This window comes from Ornithorhynchus anatinus, chromosome 4, assembly GCF_004115215.2.
Source record: "Ornithorhynchus anatinus isolate Pmale09 chromosome 4, mOrnAna1.pri.v4, whole genome shotgun sequence".
Lineage (NCBI taxonomy): Eukaryota > Metazoa > Chordata > Mammalia > Monotremata > Ornithorhynchidae > Ornithorhynchus > Ornithorhynchus anatinus.
The window spans coordinates 522,818-544,621 of record NC_041731.1 but is presented as its reverse complement, the minus strand read 5'-3'; the positions used below and the strand labels follow the sequence as shown (position 1 = coordinate 544,621).

The following is a 21,804-nucleotide window of genomic DNA, read 5'->3' as shown; positions in this document are numbered from 1 at the left end:
ACACGGGTGCGGTTGAATCCTTCTTCCAGCTCTCTGTGTGGTTTTCCAGATCATTGGAAAAAATTTCAGTTAAATAGAGCTGATGATAGTTTCTGGACACTAGGGGATATTAAGTTTTAGAATAGGCTACCAAGAGTAGTGATGAAAACTCCGTCATTCGGGATCTTACTGAAGACTGCTTGGAGGAAGATGGACAGACTAGAACCTATGACAGCCCCTTAGGCCTGGTTTTAAGTCGAGTATAGACATGACAGTGCAACCCTGTTTCAATTCATAGCTACATGATGTGTAACCACAAATGAACTCCTGTGAGTTACCGTAAGGTGAGAAGCTCTAAATTCTCATCTATCACCTCAGCTGACCTTTAAATTTCATCAGAACAGGGATCACGAAATAATTAATACATTCATAATGGTATGGTTTTACACAGTGCTGAAAGATAAATTGTTCCAAAAATCCCTGCTATAGAAATGTAGTCATCTAGTCAACTAACACAGAAAAAAAAAAAACCCAGATGAAAAGGGTTTTCTGCGAATTCATCACTTTTAAAGTAGTCAAGGGAAGAAATGTGGCTCGAGGACTGAGGAAGATCACAACCAAAGGGGAATGAGTTCTAAATTGCCACCATCTTGACTATCCCACCTACAGGGGTAAGGCGGAGCCAGCTGCTTAATGGCACCCACAAACCAAGGGCAGAAAGGGTCTGGGGTAAAGGAGGAGAAGGGCAGAGGCCACCCTGGCCACTGAAGATGATAACGCCGGACACTGTGCAGCCCAGGGCCTTCAGGCTGAGTTAAATAGGAGAGGCAGGCTTCTGGCAACCAAAGAACCAGCAGAAAGCAGGGGCTGGGGGTTGGACCAGCTGCAGAGCAGCCCCTCTCTCCCTCCCAAACAGCACCCTCCAAACACCCTCTCCTCCTCGCCCCACAAAGTCCTGCATGGGGCTTTTTCTTACACTGGGACTGAGTCCAGGTCAGCTGTGCCAAGGACATGGAGTCGGTAATAATAATAATGTTGGTATTTGTTAAGCGCTTACTATGTGCCGAGCACTGTTCTAAGCACTGGGGTAGACATAGGGGAATCAGGTTGTCCCACGTGGGGCTCACAGTCTTAATCCCCATTTTGCAGATGAGGGAACTGAGGCACAGAGAAGTTAAGTGACTTGCCCACAGTCACACAGCTGACAAGTGGCAGAGCTGGGATTCGAACTCATGAGTCGGTGCCTACACTTGTTCATTCACTGAAGCTGAGGTGGTAGTCGGGAGGGTACCTGGGGAGAATTGGTTTTTCCATCCCTTGCAGTCTTCATACAGGAGAACGGGGAACAAGTAACAGGCCAAGCAAAGATAGAGTGAAAATTTTACCAGCAAGTGAAACATATGCGATCCACATGTTTTTTTTTCTTTTAAAGGCTGCGTGCCAGATTGAAAGATAGCATAGGTTGACATAAAAGATAACATAAGAAAAGCTCAGTTGATTAGCTCTATAGGAAAGTCTGAACTTTAGGCAGAAAAAGTGTCAAAAATCAAAATGGCATTTTTTTATAGTATTTCTTAAGCATTTACTATGTGTCAGGCACCATATGAGCTAATAAGGTTGGACACAGTCTGTGTCCTACATGGGGCTCACAGTCTTAATCCCCATTTTACAGAGGAGATAACTGAGGCACAGAGAAGATTTGTGATCTGGGGCGAGTCACCTAGCAGGCAAGTAGTAGAGCCAGGAATAGAATCCAGGTCCTTCTGGCTCCCAGGCCCAGGCCCGTGCTCTATCCACTAGGCCACGCTGCTGCGAAAGATATATTTGGCAGTCCAACAGTCTTGGTGGCATGACAAGTGCCTCTGTGGTCAGTAGGTGATGACACTGGAATAAGGGAACTGTAGTACTCAGAAGAGAGCAGTAACAAAACTATTTCTTATATGACTCTACAACTCAATCTGCACATTTCACTCCCTTAACACTAACTTTATCACTGTACCTTGATCTCATCTTTTCTTGCCGCAAACCCCCTTGCCCATGTCCTCCCTCAAGCTTGGAGCACCCTCCCCCTTAAGAGCGCATCGCCTATGCAACTGGGTCTGTTCCCCTTAAGCACTTTGATATCCACCCCTTCGCCAGCTCACAGCACTTCCATACACATCCATCTGTAATTTATTTTAATGTCTGCCTCCTCTGCTAATCTGCAAGATCCCTGTGGATACAACCATCTATACCTCTTCTCTTCTACTGTGTTCTGCACACAGTAAGTGCTCAATAAACATACCATTAACGGGTTGGTAAGGAAAGGAAAGTATAGGAGCAATTGTGTGACTACTCACCAATCAATCAACGGTATTTATTGACCACACAATCCTGCCCTCAAGGAGCTTAAATTCGACAGGGGGAGACAGATACGAAGGTAAATTCCAGGTAAGGGAAGTGTCAGGACATATATGCAAGTGTTGTGGGGATGAGGAGGTGATATCATACAATAAGCTAGTAGCAAATTCAGATTAGAATGAGCAATCTTCCTAACAATACTAAGAGGAGAAACAAGGGAGGAGAATTAAGAGGTTTGGATAGTTCATTCTAGTGACTTTGGTGAGAACTGCTTCAGCATGGGATAAATACAGAAAAAATAATACTAACAAAGGCATTTGTTAAGCACTTACAATGTGCCAGGCATTGTATAAGCGCTGGGAGGGATATAAGCAAATCAGGTTGTACACAGTCCCTGTCCCACATGGGGCTCACAGTTCCACTCCCCATAGTGCAGTGTTATGCTCACAGTAAGCGCTCAATAAATACCACTGAATGAATGAATTTTACAGATAAGGGAACTGAGGCCCAAGGAAGTGAAGTGTCTTGCCCAAGGTCACACAACAGCAAATGTGGCAGAGCCGGGGTTAGAACCCATGCCCTTCTGACTCCCAAGCCCGTGCTCTAGGCACGACACTAAGCTGCTTCCACCAAGAGAAATCTAACACAAGAAGCAAAGAGAAGATGGTAAGTACAAGTGTATTATGACGCTTGCATGAAGAGGCACATTATCCCGCAGAGACAAAACTAAGTAGTATCTAATTGAAATGCAGCAAAATACAGTGACCATTAATGCACCTTGGTCAGTAGCAATAAGCTTTGGGAGTTACTGGTACTGGACTAGTGATCAGGAAAGAAAAAGCCAGGAAAACTTTTGTTTTCTAAAAGTTTCAGAATAATTTTTTTTCCTAGAAGCATTCACTGGGTCCCAGCCACTCCACAATGCACACAACCAAGAGACAGAAACCCAGCAATAATTACTGGCCTACCCCCAGGATCTGTATTTCTCACCACCGATGCTTTATCTAGCCAATTACTGACACAAAACCAAGCCCTTTCCCCTGTCCCACTCGCTTTCTAATCTCCTTTGTTCTGAGCAGTTTTCCTCTCAGCTCCCCATCATGAAATTGGCCCCCACCCCGGCCCCCCACCCCAAATGCCATATACTTTTTTTTTTTTTTAAAGGGCGGTACATGAAAGACCAGCCACAAGTCACCTTAAATGATGCACTCTGCCACAAGCCTCTGCAGGCATGTGCTAAAAGCCATCTGAACTCCTTAAAAATTTTCCCCCAAAAGTTACAACTGTTATAACTAAGCCAAGAAATACCAGTCTTGGGAAGTATTCGCTCAGAGATGAAAAACTCAAAGTGCCTTCTCAAGAGTTAGTACAACAAAAGGACTATTAGAGAACACCATGGGAAATCTAGAACATTAAAGCCCAACTGATACCTTAACAGAAAGCTGAAGGGAAGGGAATTCAAAGTGCTGTTTTAAGTCCTCTTTAGAAACACCAGCCTGTGATTTTCCTCAATTCCTGCTTTTCTATCTCTCTCTACCAAGAATACAATCTTGTTTGTTTAAGATACTTAATTTTAGATACTAACTTGCAGATCACACCACTGCATGTTACAAAGGATAACTTGTAGCGAGAAATAAGTGAAAGGCAATGTGTTAGATATCCTTAACGGGGTTTTAGCCCCAAAGATTTTGCTTAATACTACTAATAATAAATAATAATAACTTTGGTATAAACGCTTACTATGCGTCAGGCACTGTTCTAAGCTCTGATGTAGAAACAAGCCAATTTAATCCCCATTTTACAGACGAGGGAACAGAGGCACAGAGAAGTAAAGTGACTTGTTCAAGGTCACACAGGAGACAAGTGGCAGAGCCGGGATTAGAACCCATGACATTCTGACTCCAGCCCCGTGCTTTATACACTAGGCCATGCTGCTTCTCAAAAACTAAAAACACACACTTCAAAAAGGACTATTTGAATGATGACTCAGTGATCAGTCTGGGTTTTTTTAACTGGCCTTTGCCTCTGAGACCATGACAAAACTTTTCTGGGTTTTTACCCCCTGCTAAATGTCATCAGTTCACAGGACAACTTGCCCAGAACACCAGTTTACAAATTCCACAGGAAACGGTTCTCTGCCCTTTTGCGTACTTACAGAGACAGTGTCCTAATTTTTTGAGATCCTTGAATGACAGTCAGCTAGTCCTTCTATAAATCAGGGTTGCGTTACCAAAGAAACCTGCGTTCCAAAGACTGGGGTTACAATATTCAGGCCCCGGTCGATGCCACACACATGCCCCACACCATTCCTCCCAAGACGGCGTCACAATGAGAGACGCACATTATGGGAAGAGAGTCCACTAACTTCTCAACAACGCACTGTCCCAAGCAAGTACTGAAAAAAGGCATTCTAAAGAACTGAATGTTCTTTGTTAGCAAAATAATACTAACTTACGTAGTAGGAGCTGCTCTCGGTCTAACGAGAAAAGTCATGGAGCTATCGATCAACATTTAGGCTTTCTTCAGAAAGCATGGTTTTACCAGCATTTTGGGGAGCTACAATTACCATACCACACTCTATTTTGGTGGCCATGGTACAACACTCTCAGCAACCACAGTTTTTGTGGCAATCCACCCGCCTCTTCCAATCTTCCCTGCTCTCCCTGGCCACTGGCACTGCCGTCACCTAGAGCTTCACGCTGTTTCTGCTCTGGTCCAGTCCCAGTGCTCCACATTTTCCTCCTCCGTTTCTTTGCCCATAATCAAGATCTTCTAGCATAAAGTAGTGCACAAGTCACAAAGGGGGCAAAGAAAGCAATTTCCATGGAAAATGCGAGTGAGACTGAATGCCCTGGGTTATGGAGAAAGTGTGGGGTCTAGGAAGTGGCATTTTGATGTGAACAAGTCCACTGGGATAAGCAATAAGAACTGGTGAGGTTACTTCCTACCCCATCTGTTCCATAAACCCTTGGCTTTGCCAACCCCCGGGAGTCTCAGTAACTAGCCACAGCAGCTGGTGACAGAAAGGCAAGCGAATCTCCCCAAGAGGGAAATGCAGGGTTAGGAGGAGGCGTCCAAGAGGTCTTCCCAGAATAAACACCGCGTTCCTCGTCTCCCACTCCCTTCTGTGCCGCCCTGACTTGCTCCCCTTGTTCTTCCCCCCCTCCCAGCCCTAAAGCAACTATGTACACACCTGTCATATCTGTACTGAGGTCTGTCTCTCCTGCCCCAGACTGTAAGCTCCTTGAGGGCAGGGAATGTGTCTGTTTATTGTTGGGTGGTACTCTGCCAAGTGCTCAATACGGACTCTGCACACGGGAAGCCTCAATAAATACAATGACTGAATGAATGGGGTGCCCCACAGGCCTTCATTACTGAGGGAAAGCTCACGGAAGATGAATCCCTACCGGTCCTGAGGGTTGAGAGAGGGGTGTGATTTGAGAGGGGAAGGGGGAGGCGAGGGCTTCCTAAGGACAGGTTTCGGTGAGTTTGCCTAACTGCAGGAGCGTCCGTGAAGGGCTGTAGTGAGAAGGGCAGGCGGTGGAGAGGTAGAAGTCTCTATCAGGGCCGATGCCCATGAGCTACTGACTCCAAGGGAGCTGCTCGGGAGATTGGTTTGGCAGCCGAGTGCGGGCTAATGGGGAGGAGAATGGGGTTACGGTTACGGCTGAAAAGGCTTCACGGTGAGAAACACCTTTTTTAAAAAGTCGACCGTTTCCCTAGTCCAATCACCCCTCGGGGCGAAGACGAACGCACAGCACTATTTAAAGCTATGCCTCGCTGCTTCCAGCTCTAGCCAGCCTTTCTACAAAGGAGCTGGGCTAGGAGGGAAGCGCTCCCCAAAGTCTCCGAGCTCCGAAACATCCGCCGAGTACATTTTAACGGCCAGACCGTGGAGGAAACCCGCCCTCCGAAGAAAAGCGAGGGGGCTTGGGGGGCCCCCGATATGGGATGGCTTTTCCCGTCCCTCTCGGCCGGGGTTTCGAACCCGCACCCGGCAAGGGACTGGCCGTCGTTCAGAATCCTCGTCCCCCTTTTCCCGGGAGAAGGGGCCGGGGCCTGCTTGGCCAGGAGAAAGGCAAAAAGGCCCTCGAGGGCTTCGAGGTGGGGAGAAAAGGGGCAGCAGCCTCCAGGCCCGCCAAGGCCGGGGACGGGGAGGCGGGGGGGGGGGGGGGGGGGCACACCTCCGCCGGACGGCGGACGGCAAGTTTGGTCAGCGGAGCGGGGCCGGGCCGGGCCGGACCGGACCGACCCTACTCTCCATCACCAAGGAACCCGGCCTGGACCGGGGCCGAACTTGAGGAGGGGAGGGGAAAGAGGGGAGTGGGGCGGGGAGAAGAAAGAGGGGAGTGGGGAGAGAAGAGGGAAGCGGGGAGAGAAGAGGGAAGCGGGGGGAAGAAGAAAGAGGGGAGCGGGGGGAAGAAGAAAGAGGGGAGCGGGGGGGAGAAGAAAGAGGGGAGCAGGGGAGGAGAAGAAAGAGGGGAGTGGAGAGGAGAAGAGGGGAGTGGAGGGGCGAAGAAAGAGGGGAGCAGGGCGAGAAAGAGGGGAGTCGGGGGGGGAGAAGAAAGAGGGGAGTCGGGGGGGAAGAAGAAAGAGGGGAGCAGGGCGAGAAGAAAGAGGGGAGCGGGGAGAAGAGAAAGAGGGGAGCAGGGAAAGAAAGAGGGGAGCGGGGGAAATGTCCCCGCTGTCGTCGTCGTCCTCCCCGCCGTCCCCGGCCCGGAACGGGGCAGAACTTGAGGAGGGGAGAAGAAAGAGGGGAGTGGGGGAGATGCCCCCGCTGTCCCCATCCCCCCGTCCTGTCCCGACTGGGGCTGCAGCGCCGGGGATGGCGGGGACGCGCACTCCGGCCTCTCCGGCGGACAGCGCGCCCAACTCCAGCGGGGCTCCGGCCTGCGGGCCGGCCAGCCGGGGGCGGCGGGAGACACGAGCAACGGCCGCCGCCGCCGCCGCCGCCGCCGCCGCCGCCCCCGGAGGAGCCGCGGGAGCCCGCCCAGCGCGGGAGCGGCCGGGGCCGGGGCCGGGGCCGGGGCCGGGGCCGGGCGCAGCGCGAGGCAAGGGCGGGGAGGGTCTCGCGCCGCCGCCGCCGCCGCGCGCCCGCCCGCCCGCGCGCGCCGCTCCTGGCCTGGCCTGGCCTCGCGCGCCCGGCCGCGCCTCGCGCCGGCCCAGCGTCCGCCTCGCGCTTCGCCCCCCCCCAACGGCCGCCGCTCGCCAACGGCCGGACAAACGTGCGAAAGGGGCACGACGCCCGAGAGCCGCCTCCCGCCGCCCCCTACTTACCGGGTCCCGTGCCCGAGTACATCTTTGGGCCTGAGGAGGGGCGCGGGGGAGGCTGAGGGGGGGCGGGCGGGCGAGCGAGCGAGCGAACGGCTTCCCCGATGGCGACGAGCGCCGCACGGCCCCGCGGCTTCAGGCGGGCGGCTCGACGAACAGGTTTACTAGGCTCCGCGCCGGGAGGGGGGGGGAGGGAGGGGAGGAGGGGGAGGGAGGGAGCGCCGCGGGGAGCCGGGAAGCCGTTGTGGAGCGGGAGGGAAAAAAGAGAGGAGGAGGACGGAGGGGAGGAGGGAGGGACGGAGGGGAGGAGGGAGGGGGGGGGGAAGCTTCCGACCTGCGACCGACGAGGCTGGTCGGCCTCTGCGCATGCGCGGTGTGGAGCCGCCGAGGGCCATGGCGACGGCGATGGCGACGGCGATGGCGACGGCGACGGCGATGGCGATGGCGAGGCCCCGCTCCGCCCCGCTCCGCCCGACCACCGCCTCTCCGGGTTTTCTCCCCGACCCGGAGCCCGCCGAAGGCTCGGCCGCTCACCGACGGCTCACCTCCTCCGAGAGGCCCTCCCACCCTGACCTCCCCCCCGCCCCTCTGCTGCTCCCCTCAGCGCTCTGCTCGCCCCGCTCTATTTTCGTGACCCCATTTATTTCGTGAATGAGCTGTCCGGCCCCTTCACTCTTCACTTGAGAAGCAGCGTGGCTCAGTGGAAAGAGCCCGGGCTTTGGAGTCAGAGGTCACGAGTTCGAATCCCAGCCCTGCCACTTGTCGGCTGTGTGACTGGGCAAGTCCCTTCACTTCTCCGTGCCTCAGTGACCTCATCTGTAAAATGGGGATTAAGACTGTGAGCCCCACGTGGGACATCCTGATCCCCGTGTCTACCCCGGGGCTTAGAACAGTGCTCGGCACATAGTAAGCGCTTAACAAATACCAACATTATTATTATTCACTCTGCTTATCGGCATGAAGTTGTCTTGTGTCTGGACGTCCGTCTCCCCCGATTCGACTGCGAGCCCGTCCGTGGACAGGGCTGGGCTCTGTCTGGCCCGAATTGTCCATTCCAAGCGCCTAGTCCAGTGCTCTGCACACAGTAAGCGCTCAATAAATGCTACTGAATGAATACGTTTTTATGACCCTATTAATTCTGTTCATGAAGTGTCCATCCCCTTGATTCTATTTATCGTCATTAAGTTGTCCTGTTTTTGTCCGTCTCCCCTGTTAGACTGTCAACCCGGCCATGGGGAGGGATGGTCTCTCTCTCTCTCTCTGTTGCCGAATGGTCCGTTCCAAGCGCTTAGTCCAGTGCTGTGCACATAGTAAGCGCTCAATAAATGCTATTGAATGAATATACTTTTATGACCCTATTTATTTTGTTCAGGAGGTGTCCATCCCCTTGATTCTATTTATCATCATTAAGTTGTCTTAGTTTTTGTCCGTCTGCCCCCCCCCCCCCCCCCCCCGATTAGACTGTGAGCCCGTCGATGGGCAGGGCTGGTCTCTCTCTGTTGCCCAATTGTCCGTTCCAAGCGCTTAGTCCAGTGCTCTGCACATAGTAATTGCTCATTAAATGCTATTGAATGAATATGTTTTTATGACCCTATTTATTTTGTTCATGAAGTGTCCATCCCCTTCATTCTATTTATCGTGATGATGTTGTCTTGTTTTTGTCTGTCTCCCCCGATTCGACTGGGAGCCCGTCAATGGGCAGGGCCGGTCTCTCTCTGTTGCCGAATGGTCCGTTCCAAGCGCTTAGTCCAGTGCTCTGCACATAGCGAGCGCTCAGTAAATACTATTGAATGAATATGTTTTTATGACCCTATTTATTTTGTGAATGAGGTCTCCATCCCCTCCGTTCTATTTATCGTGACGAAGTTATTTTTTCTGTCCGTCTGTCTCCCCCAATTAGACTGTGAGCCCATCAATGGGCAAGGATGGTCTCTCTCTCTTGCCGAATTGTCCATTCCAACCACTTAGTCCAGTGCTCTGCACATAGTAGGTGCTCAGTAAATACTATTGAATGAATATGTTTTTACAACCCTATTTATTTTGTTCATGAAGTGCTCATCCCCTTGCGTGGCTCAGTGGAAAGTGCACGGGCTTTGGAGTCAGGGCTCATGAGTTCGAATCCCAGCTCTGCCACTTGTCGGCTGTGTGACTGTGGGCAAGTCACTTAACTTCTCTGTGCCTCAGTTCCCTCATCTGTAAAATGGGGATTAAGACTGTGAGCCCCACGTGGGACAACCTGATTCCCCTATGTCTGCCCCAGCGCTTAGAACAGTGCTCGGCACATAGTAAGCGCTTAACAAATACCAACATTATTATTATTATTATTATTTATCGTCATTAAGTTGTCTTGTTTTTGTCTGTCTCCCCTATTAGAGCGTAAGCCTGTCCATGGGCAGGGATTGTGTCTATCTGATGCTGAATTGTACATTCCAAGCGCTTAGTACAGTGCTGTGCACATAGTAGGCACTCAATAAATACTACTGAATGAATGAATACAGGGTAATCAGGTTGTCCCACGTGAGGCTCACAGTCTTCATCCCCATTTTACAGCTGAGGGAACCAAGGCCCAGAGAAGTGAAGCGACTGGCTCCCAGTCACAGAGCTGACAAGCGGCAGAGTCAGGATTCGAACCCATGACCTCGGACTGCCAAGCCCGGGCTCTTTCCACTGAGCCACGCTGCAGTTGTGAGGAGTCCAGTTGCGTCGGAGCGCAAAGGTGGCCCTCTGCTTTCCCGAGGGGACAGGGTTGCCCGAATTCTCCATTGGACCCGGAAGACGGGCCAATGCCCGTGGGCATTCGTCGCCGCCCTCGCCCCCCCAACCATGAAGCGTCGGTGCCGGGGGTGGGACGGCCCTGGACAGGGCCTCCAAAACCTAGCTCCCCTTAATCCATAGGTAGCTCTCCTTGGGGTAGAGGCCTGTGCTTCACCCCAGGGAGGGATTGGGGGCCTCTTCATTCATTCATTCATTCATTCAATAGTATTTATTGAGCGCTTACTGTGTGCAGAGCACTGTACTAAGCGCTTGGAATGTACAAATCGGCAACAGCTAAAGACAGTCCCTGCCCTTTGACGGGCTTACAGTCTAATCGGGGGAGATGGACAGACAAGAACAATGGCAATAAATAGAGTCAAGGGGAAGAACATCTCGTAAAAACAATGGCAACTAAATAGAATCAGGGTGATGGACATCTCATTAGGGAAGCAGCATGGCTCAGTGGAAAGAGCACGGGCTTTGGAGTCAGAGGTCATGGGTTCGAATCCCAGCTCGGCCACTGGTCAGCTGTGTGACTTTGGGCAAGTCACTTAACTTCTCTGGGCCTCAGTTCCCTCATCTGTAAAATGGGGATGAAGACTGTGAGCCCCATGTGGGACAACCTGATTCCCCTGTGTCTACCGCAGCGCTTAGAACAGTGCTTGGCACATAGTAAGCGCTTAACAAATACCAACATTATTATTAAAATAAATAGGGTGATGAAGATATATACAGTTGAGCGGATGAGTACACTGCTGAGGGGGTAGGACAGGAGAGGGAAAGGGGGGAGAAGAGGGTTTAGCTGCGGAGGGGTGAAGGGAGGGGTAGAGGGAGCAGAGGGAAAAAGGGGGGAGCTCAGTCTGGGAAGGCCTCTTGGAGGAGTTGAGTTAGTAGGGATTTGAAGAGGGGATGAGAATTAGATTGTCGGAGGTGAGGAGGGAGGGCATTCCAGGACCACGGGAGGACGTGGCCCAGGGGTCGATGGCAGGATGGGCGAGACCGAGGGACGGTGAGGAGGTGGGCGGCAGAGGAGTGGAGCGTGCGGGGTGGGCGGTAGAAAGAGAGAAGGGAGGAGAGGTAGGAAGGGGCAAGGTGATGGAGAGCCTCGAAGCCTAGAGTGAGGAGTTTTTGTTTGGAGCGGAGGTCGATAGGCAATCACTGGAGTTGTTTAAGAAGGGGAGTGACATGCCCAGATCGTTTCTGTGGGAAGATGAGCCGGGCAGCGGAGTGAAGAATAGACCGGAGCGGGGCGAGAGAGGAGGAAGGGAGGTCAGAGAGAAGGCTGACACAGTAGTCTAGCTGGGATATTACGAGAGCCTGTAGCAGTAAGGTAGCCGTTTGGGTGGAGAGGAAAGGGCGGATCTTGGAGATATTATAAAGGTATATAGTATTTAGACATCTCCTCTAGTACAGTATCGTTTTATTAACTTTTAGACTGTTAGCCTGTCGTTGGGCAGGGATTGTCTTTCTCTGTTGCTCAATTGTACATACCAAGCGCTTAGTCCAGTGCTCTGCACATAGTAAGCGCTCAGTAAATGCTACTGAATGAATGAATGAACGTTTAGACTGTGAGCCAGTCATTGGGCAGGGATTGTCTCTATCCGCTGCCGGATTGTCCATTCCAAGCGCTTAGTCCAGTGCTCTGCACATAGTAAGCGCTCAATAAATGCTCTTGAATGAATGAATTGAACATTTAGACCGTGAGCCAGTCACTGGGTAGGGATTGTCTCTATCCGCTGCCGGATTGTCCATTCCAAGCGCTTAGTCCAGTGCTTTGCACGTAGTAAGCGCTCAGTAAATACTATTGAATGAAGGAATGAACACAGCTTCTCTGTGAGGAGAAAAATCACTGAAAGTGCCGTGCCCACTGCGCCCCTGCCCGTGTGGGGTAGGCACAGGCAGGCAGGCAAAGGCAGGCAGGCAGAGCAGGCAGAGCAGGTAGAGCAGAGCAGGCTAGCAGAGCAGGTAGAGCCGAGCAGGCAGGCAGGCAGAGCAGGTAGAGCCGAGCAGGCAGGCAGGCAGAGCAGGCAGGCAGGCAGGCAGGCAGGCAGAGCAGGTAGAGCAGGCAGGCAGGCAGAGCAGGTAGAGCAGAGCAGGCAGGCAGGCAGGCAGAGCAGGTAGAGCCGAGCAGGCAGGCAGGCAGGCAGAGCAGGTAGAGCAGAGCAGGCAGGCAGGCAGGCAGAGCAGGTAGAGCCGAGCAGGCAGGCAGGCAGGCAGAGCAGGTAGAGCAGAGCAGGCAGGCAGGCAGGCAGAGCAGGTAGAGCCGAGCAGGCAGGCAGGCAGAGCAGAGCAGGCAGGCAGGCAGGCAGAGCAGGTAGAGCAGAGCAGGCAGGCAGGCAGGCAGAGCAGGTAGAGCCGAGCAGGCAGAGCAGGTAGAGCAGAGCAGGCAGGCAGGCAGGCAGGCAGAGCAGGTAGAGCAGAGCAGGCAGGCAGGCAGGCAGGGAGGCAGGCAGAGCAGGTAGAGCAGGCAGGCAGGCAGGCTGCAACTCTGCGCTTCCACTCTGTCTCTCTGTCCTTCAGCTTCTGCCCTCTGGTGGCCAGAGATGGGAAGACAGACGGGGCCGGAGCAGCTCCGACCTGGGGCCTTGGGACGGCGGAGGACTGAGGGCCACTCGAGAAGGGTAATGATAATAATAATGGCATTCGTTAACCGCTTACTATGTGCCAAGCACTGTTCTAAGCGCTGGGGAGGATACAAGGTGATCAGGTCGCCCCACGTGGGCCTCACAGGCTTCATCCCCATTTTACAGATGAGGTCACTGAGGCCCAGAGAAGTTAAGGGACCTGCCCAAAGTCACACAGCTGGCAAGCGGCTGAGCCGGGATTTGAACCCATGACCTCTGACTCCCAAGCCCATGCTCTTTCCACTGAGCCCCGCTGCTTCTCTTCTAGGGTAAGCACTCCAGAACCTACGCCGCTAACGTCTGACAGTAGTCGGAGACCGGGACATTTGGGAGGCGTTTTCTGGTCTCCAGAACCCTGCCACCAACTCGGCCCAGGTGCCGTCTCCAAAGGCATGCTAGCTCATGAATGAATGAATACAGGGTAATCAGGTTGTCCCACGTGAGGCTCACGGTCTTCACCCCCCATTTTACAGCCGAGGGAACCGAGGCCCAGAGAAGTGAAGCGCATGGCCCCCAGTCACAGAGCTGACAAGCGGCAGAGACCCTAATGGGGAGGCAGCGTCGTAGGAGAGCCGGGGAAAGCCTAGACGGCAGCAGCTGAAGGCTCAGGCCAAGGCCAGAGTGGTCTACAGGGATAGCAGTGGTTTAAGTCCACTTAAATAAAGATGATATTCGTTAGGTGCTGATTATGTGCCAAGCATTGAACTAAGCTCTGGGGTGGATACAGACAAGCAAATCGGTTGGGACACAGTCCCTGTCCCACGTGGGGCTCACAGTCTCAATCCCCATTTTACAGATGAGGTAACTGAGGCACAGAAAAGTGAAGTGACTTGCCCAAGGTCACACTGCAGACAAGGGGTAGAGCTGGAATTAGAACCCATGACCTGCCTCCCAGGCCCGTGCTCCGTTCACTACGCCATGCTGCTTCTCACCTGCCCCCGTGGACCAACATAATAGGGAGGGGGCAAAGCTCTGCCTCTCATAGCTGCCATCCCTGGCACTGGAGCAACCTCCAAAATGTTCATGCCCGTTTCTGAAGTTCTCTGACCTACCACACCAAGCTGTGGAGAGAATCAAGGAAGTTGTGCATGACCTGTCTCGAGTCCCTTGAGAAGAAGGTGCGCTCAATTAGGGTTGGCCCACCAAGCACGCTCCCGACCTCACCCTCCTTTACCCCCTACTCAGGGGTCTCGAAGGCTTCCTTCTCCAGATGACCCCTCTGCCCTCCCCTCTGTTCAGGTCTTAGGCCTGGCTTTCTCCTGGGTGGCACCAGGTCATCCTACCGTCTCTTCCCCCACCCCACCCTACCCTGACTTCTGATTTAGTTTTAAGAGTTCAATGGAATTCCATTGTTTTATTGGGAGAAAGGGGCTCCACATCTTTGGGTCCCAGGGTTCACTCACACCAGAGGTGGCCCAGAAGGCTCAGCATAAATTCAAAGCTAAGTAAACTAAACTCTCTAATAAGTGGGCTTTAACTATATTTTTAATGAGACTACATTTCCAGAGACTGTAACATATGAGTGCCTGGTAATTAATCTCACATCATGCTGTTTACAGCAGTAGGTTCAACCAACTCGACAGACTGGGAATAGATTATCTCCCCAAGTGCTTAGCACACAGTAAGTGCTTATTAAGTCATTATTAGAAATAAAGAGGCTCACGAAAGCAGCGGTTTGCCTAGTGGATAGAGCACGGGCCTGGGAGCCAGAAGGATCTGGATTCTAATCCGGGCTCTGCCACTTGTCTACCCTTTGACCTTGGGCAATTTACTCAACTTCTCTGTGCCTCAGTTACCTCATCTGTAAAATGCGGGTTAAGACTGTAAGCCTCATGTGGGACATGGACTGTGTCCAATCTGATTAACTCGTACAGTGCCTGGCACATAGTAAGTGCTTAACAAATGCCATTTTTTAAAAAAATGTGCATTTTCATGCCCCAGAGCAACTATTTAACAACCCTGAGAAAAGCACCTTACTTACTGTGACTCAATGTCTTCTTTTGCAGTATAGGATCAATGTCAGCCTCTGGCACCGCCAAGCTGGAAGAGTGACTCCTCTGGCCCCACTCGAATGATCACCTGTGCACAAGGAACTCATTGGGAAGTCAGTGAGAGCCGCAGGGTGTGGCAGAATAAAGTTCTACACGACAGCATTTAGAAGCCCTTAGGTCACATGTGAAGAAACCCTAGATGTACAAATCAGTATTAAAGGTACTGCCTCACCACAGGAAGTTTACAGCAGTAAACTTTCCACGGCCACACGGCAAGCAAAGACTCAGGAGAGGTTCTGCAACCGATGAGGGGTTTTGGGAAAAAATTTAAGACTGGCTTCTTTGGGCAGTGGGTTTGAACTAGATCTTGTTGCTAGCACAATTATTTGAATTCAACCCCAAGCCCTACAAGGCATTTTTTTGTGATCCTCCTTCTTGGGTAATAATTAATAATGGTATTTGTTAAGTGCTTACTACATGCCAGGCCCTGTACGAAGCACTGGGGTGGATACAAGCAAATCTGGTTGGACACAGTCCTTGTCCCACGTGGGGCTCAAAGCCTCAATTCCCATTCTACAGATGAGGAAACAGAGGCCCAGAGAAGTGAAGTCACACAGCAGATAAGTTGCAGAGCTGGGATTAGAACCCATGACCTTCTGACTCCCAGGCCCGTGCTCTATCCCTGATACCAGGTTGCTTCTCCCTGTATCTTTAAATTATTTGTTATAAATTACTTATTCATGTTGTCTGTCTCCCCCTCTAGATTATACGGGCTTGGAATGTGTCTTCTAATTCTGTTGTATTGTACTTTCTCCAGTGCTTAGAACAGTGCTCCGCACATAGAAAGTGCTCAGTAAAATACCACTGATTGACTGTTTGCCCAAGGTTATGCAGCAGACAAGTGGCAGAGTCAGGATTAGAACCCAGGTCATTCTGATTCCCCGGTAGGCCATACCGCTTCTCCTCCCCTCCTTTCTCACATTTAGGTCCAAATCTGAAACTGGATTGTAAAAGCACTCAAACACCTCTATCCATTGTATAGGACAGTCATTTGCCCACCACAGGTGTTCCCAGTATCCACATTTATTTAGCCCATCACAGGTGTTCCCATTGCCCACATCATTTAGCCCATCACAGGTGTTCCCAGTATCCGCATGCCTTAGTCTATCACAGGTGTCCCCAATAACCTCCACTCATAAGAAGAGGTCAAAAGGGCCAGCAGTGCCAATACTGATGAGTACGAGCTGTGGGGTAGCCTGCGGGTTGGTCTTACCCACCAACTTCTCCACAGAACAGGCACTCTGATCCCTACCTCCCCCTTCCTGCCCAGCTGGCTCTCTTGTCTCTAGAATGGGTGTCTCCTGGAAAGTGCACTGCTGAAAGCCAGAGAGGTGAAAAGGGAGAATTCAGTTTCCAGGAAACCAATTGTCTTAATGGACTAAGTGGTAGCAGGGAATGTTTTCATAAATGGGTTTTTGCAATGCCTCAGGATGGCCTCTTAGCAGGTTGCTCCGCTATCCCCAGCACGGTGGTACAGCGAATAGAAGCAGCTCTGGGGGCAAGTCGGCAGGAACGGTCCCTCCTTCTCATCTCCACCGGCAATGAAACTAAAAGGGGCTTTGGGGAGGGTAGCAAGGCGAGGGAGCTAGAGATGGATTGGTTCAGTCTCCTCTTCCTCGTTTTTCCACGATCGCTGTACGATAGAGAAGGCGTGGCTCTAAAGACCAGCTCTGCCAAGCTCGTGTCTGAAAGCTGAAGCAGTTTGCTTGGCCCTCAGGAGCGGCTTCCCTGGAAGAAGGAATGGTAGGTGATTATTTTGCTATCTGAGATTCTGAACCGTAGTTCTACCAACTTTGTTATATACTGTAGAGCATTGTCTTCTTAATCTCCAAGGTGGTAAGTAATGCCATTGTGTTTTAAGGCTCGGCTACTACAGATTCCTGTAAAATGCCGAATGAGTATAATACAGGGTGTTTTAAATGCTTCATCATTCTAGTAGGTCTCCAGATGCAGAGCAATCTGATACGTACTAAATCATGACATTCAACTCTCTGATCCTGCCCCTTCACCTGTCAAAGTTTCTTTAAAAACATCAAAAAAGAAAAGAGGAGGGATGAAAAGAGAAAGTGATATGGTTGCCTATGCGGTTCTAAGGAAACAAGAGACTTTAAAGGACAGGAGCAGGTATTTGTGTGTCTCGTAAGACGCCAGGTGGGTCTCGGCGAAGCCTAGGGCACACACCAGGCACTGCTTTCCCTAGTGGGCCAGCCTCCACCCCTGGAACCGAGTGCTGTTGCCGGGCCCCATTATGGGGGCTCTGTGCAATCCTGGTGTTGCTTTGGCTGCTGCTGGAACACCTGTTTCCCAGAGCTCCCGACCACGCGACTTTGATCTCTAGTGCTTCGGCTCAGGTGACCGGAGCACTGCTGGGAAGAAGGGGCCCAGCAGCAGCAGCCTGGCCCACGAGGTCCAGAAACTTAATAAGCATTTACTTCACTTTATGCACTGCGCTAAGCAGTGGGGTAATTTCAAGGTAATAGTTCCAACAGGTGCCTGTCCCCGTGGGTTGCGGAGTCTAAATAGAAGTAAACAAGTAGTGAAGAGTAAGGGTGAAATGGTAAAATACATCTAATCCAATGTATTTCGGGTCAAACAGTGGAACTGGGTGAGGACAGAGCAGCAAGCAGGTCCAAGTGCTATCAGGAGAAGTCGGATTTGAGGGCGAGAGAAAGAATGCTTTGGCTAATAAGGAAATGTCTTCAGTGCTGATGGCACCAAGAGGCATTCGTCATTGGTATTTATTGAGCACTTAACTGTGTGCGGGGCACTGTATTTAGTGCTTGGGAGAGTACAACACAACAGCGGCGGTAAACACGAGAAGCAGCGTGGCTCAGTGGAAAGAGCATGGGCTTTGGAGTCAGTGCTCATGAGTTCGAATCCCAGCTCTGCCACTTGTCGGCTGTGTGACTGTGGGCGAGTCACTTAACTTCTCTGGGCCTCAGTTCCCTCATCTGTAAAATGGGGATTAAGACTGTGAGCCCCACGTGGGACAACCTGATTCCCCTATGTCTACCCCAGCGCTTAGAACAGTGCTCGGCACATAGTAAGCGCTTAACAAATACCAACATCATTATTATTATTATTATTATTAAACACGTTCCTGGCCCTCAGTGTTTGGAGGGGGCTGGCAGGGAGAAGTCCCTGGGATTTATTAGAAAACAAAGCACAAGTGCAAGAAGTGAAGCAGAGGGTCAGGGGAGAAGTGTGCCATCTTTAACCTTGCAGCTGGAGAAGGGGAGTGTTTGCTCTAGGTGGTAAAAACAGGATGTTAATGGGAGGAGACTGGAGCAGCAAGAGAGAAAGAAGATTTGAGCAGTGGCATTCTGATTGGACAGAAGCAAGGGATTAATAGAATAGACAAAACAAAGGGAGGCAGGGGATGTGGTTTTGTAGATTTTTCAATGTGATGTGTTATCAGAGACCCAGCTGCTGTGCTATGGGGACCAGGCGGCTCCAGGGGGTCGGAAGTTCCCCTCTTCAACTGCTACCAGAGCCGTTGCCTTCCTACTACCAAAGTGGAATTCATGGCTGGCCTCTGATGCCCAGGCTCTTTTCATTAGGCCATGCTGTTTTCTTCCTGTACTTGACTTAAGAGGTTAAGTTAGTGACCTCCTGAAGAATCCTTGCCCATAGCACGAATTGTTAGTTACTGAAGAGTTGTGGAATTCCTTTCCCCAAGCCCTCCTGCCTCAGAGATCGGGTCTTTGGGTCTTTTATGCCCGGTCTCTACCAGGGGCCCTATTTTCCTTCCACTGGTTTTCCTGTTTTGGTTCTGAGTTAGTAGTGCACTCTGGGTGATGGTAATAATCGTAATGGTATTTAAATGCTTACTTTATTGCAAACACTGAATATATGCTTATCAGACACAGTCCCTGTCCCACGGGGGGCTTACAGTCTAAGGGGGAAGGAGAAAAGGTATTAAATCCCTACTTTACAGATGTGGAAACGGAGGCATAGAGAAGTTAAGTCATGTGCCCAGGATCTCACAAGGCAGAGATGACAGAGTCCAATTCCTCAGACTCCCAGGCCTGTGCTATTTCTACTAGGCTACACTGCTCCTTGGGGAGACCCAACCATTTCAGTTTGTTCAAAGGGGACACCCTACTAGTCGATCGATCTACCTCCCTGATCTCCAGGCTGTCCCCTTGTCATGGTGAAAGAGGTTCTATTGTGTTCTTGTTCTTGAGGCCACAGGGAAATGGATTTGCCTGATAGCAAAATGAAGGATTCTTTCTCAAGGGAAACAGTCTGGCCTAGGGAAAAGAGGCCGGGCCTGCTAGTCAAAGGACCTGGATTCTAATCCCAGCTCTGCCACTCATCTGTGCTTCAGTTTCCTCATCTATAACACAGAGATTAAATCCTCCTCCCTCCAGTTTAGAATGTGAGCCCCATATAGGACACAGACTCTATCCAACCTGATTATCCTTTATCTACCCCAGTGTTTAGTACAGTGCCTGGCATGTAGTAAGTGCTTAACAAGTACCCAGTTAACCCAGTACTGTGAGAATCATCATGGCCTTGTGGATAGAGCACAGACCTGGGAGTCAGAAGGGCATGGGTTCTAATCCTAGCTCTGCCACTCATCTGCTCTGTGACCATGGGCAAGTCACTTCTCTGTGCCTCAGTTCCCTCATCTGGAAAATGGAGATGAAGACTGTGAACCCTATGTGGGACAGGGACTGTATCCAACCTGATTAGCTTGCTAATTAGATTACCCAGCACTCAGTACAGTGCCTGGCACATGGTAAGTGCTTAAGAAATTCCATAAAAAAGAAGTTATGTTTTTTTTTTAAAAAAGACAGCTACACCAGGCAGGAGTGAGTGCTGCCTCCCCCGTCCCCCATTCTCAGAACACTGAGAATGGCCACTCTGGAACGGTCCACGTCACACGTCTTTCTCGGCTTCACAGAGAGAAGTCTGTCTTAGAAGGACCATGATTTGGAGAGAAGGAAACTAAAGAAAATCTCCTGGAGGAGGTGGGATTTCGGAAGGGCTTCAAAGATGAGGGAAGAACTTTGAGGTCTGGTGGGTTTGAAGGGGAAGGGAGTTCCAGGTAGGGAAGGGGGGTGAGCAAGAGGCTGTAGGTGGGAGAGGGGAGAGTGAAGCACAGAGAAATTTTGCTTAGAAGGGCTGAAGCATTTAAACTAGGGAGTAAGTAGTAGGTGAAGGCAGGCCAAAGGAGTGGGGGGACAGCCTGGAAACCAGAGGTCAGGCATTTTTGTTTCTTGTAGGGGAGACTAGGTAGCGATCTGAGGACTCTTACTATAGGCTGAAGAGGAGTGGTTGGAAGCCAGGAGGCAAATGAGTTGGGGGGAGGCTGATGCAGCAGCCTATCCAAGTGGTAACAAGCACTTTGACCCAGCAGAGATACCCACAGGGATGGAGGGAATGCACTCAAACTGCCCTCTCCCAAACCACCAATGTTCTTGCCACATCCCATGGACTGTACTCCATCACAATGCTCCTAGACTTCTCAGTCATCTTCAACGCTGGGAAATCCCCCTTCTCCTGGAAATGCTATCTAAAGTTTCACTGATACTGCCCTCTCCTGCTTCTCGTCCTACCTCTCTGACTGCTCCTTGGCAGTGTCTTTGGCCAGCTCCTCCTCTGCCTGAAGACTCAGTTCTGGGTCCCCTTGCATTCTCCACTTATATCTCCTCCTTTTAGAGAACTCATTCACTCCCATGGCTTCTATTAACTATGCGGGTTACTCCCAAATCTACTTCTCCAGCGCCAACCTTTCTTCTTTGAAATCTCACATTTCCTCCTGCCTTCAGCACATCTCTATGAGGATGCCCCATAGACATCTCCAACGTAACCTGTCCGAAGCAGAACTCCTTATCTTTCCACTCGCCTTCCTGGTGACTTTCCCATTACCGTAGACACCACCACCATCCTCCTTCTCTCACAAGCCTTCAACCTTGACATTGTTCCAGACTCATTCCCCCCTCCCCCCACTGCCTCTTTCTCTTTCAATCCACATAGTCTGTCGCCAAATTCTCTCAGTTCTATATTCCCAATATCTCTGGAATCTGTCCCTTCCTCTCCATCCAAACTGCTACCAGGCTGGTCCAAGAACTTGTCATTCCCACCTTGACCAGTGCATCCGCCTACTCCCTGGTTTCCCTGCTTCCAGCCTCTCAATCAATCAGTGGTGTTTATTGAGCACCTGTCGGGTGCAGAACACTGTACTGAACAGTTGGGAGAGTACAATATAAGAGAATTGATTAGCATGTTCTCTGCCCAAGAACCTGGCTAGGAGAAGTGGTACAGTGGACTCACAAAGTTACAAAGTGCAGATGCCTGCCAAGTAGGCCCCTCAGCAGGAAGCGGGCGGTCATGGCTCGCCTCACCCCTATCTTGGAGTGGGCTATCATTCAATGCTATTTATTGAATTCTTACTGTGTGCAGAGTACAATACAACACAGGTGGTAGACATGCTCCCTGCCCTCAACAAGCTTCCAGCCTAGAAGGGGAGACAGACACTTATATAAACTTATAGATTCGTACATGAGTGCTGTGGGGCGGAGGGTGGGGGTGAAAATCAAATGCCCAAAGGATACAGATCCAAGTAGATGACACAGAAGGAAAAGAGAGCCGGGCTAAGTGGGGAAGGCCTCGTAGAGGAGATGTGACCTGAATAAGGCTTTGAAAGTGGGGAGAGAGTTCCAGGCCAGAGGGAGGATGTGGGAAAGGGGTCCGCGGCAAGATAGATGAGATGGGGACACAGCGAGTAAGCCGGCGCTAAAGGAGCGAAGTGTGCAGGCGGGGCTCTAGTAAATCAG

At 51.2% G+C, this 21,804-nt stretch overlaps 1 protein-coding gene across 1 annotated transcript; it reads left to right on the top strand.

Moving 5' to 3' along the window:
• Positions 1-5,149: 5,149 nt before the first annotated feature.
• LOC114811219 (dapper homolog 3-like) lies at positions 5,150-15,195 on the top strand. Its single transcript, XM_039911879.1, has 5 exons — positions 5,150-5,250; positions 7,137-7,365; positions 7,486-7,749; positions 12,865-12,965; positions 14,975-15,195. Exons 1-5 carry the CDS (start codon positions 5,150-5,152, stop codon positions 15,018-15,020), a joined length of 741 nt encoding a protein of 246 aa, XP_039767813.1. The 3' UTR covers positions 15,021-15,195.
• The last annotated feature ends 6,609 nt before the right edge of the window (positions 15,196-21,804 follow it).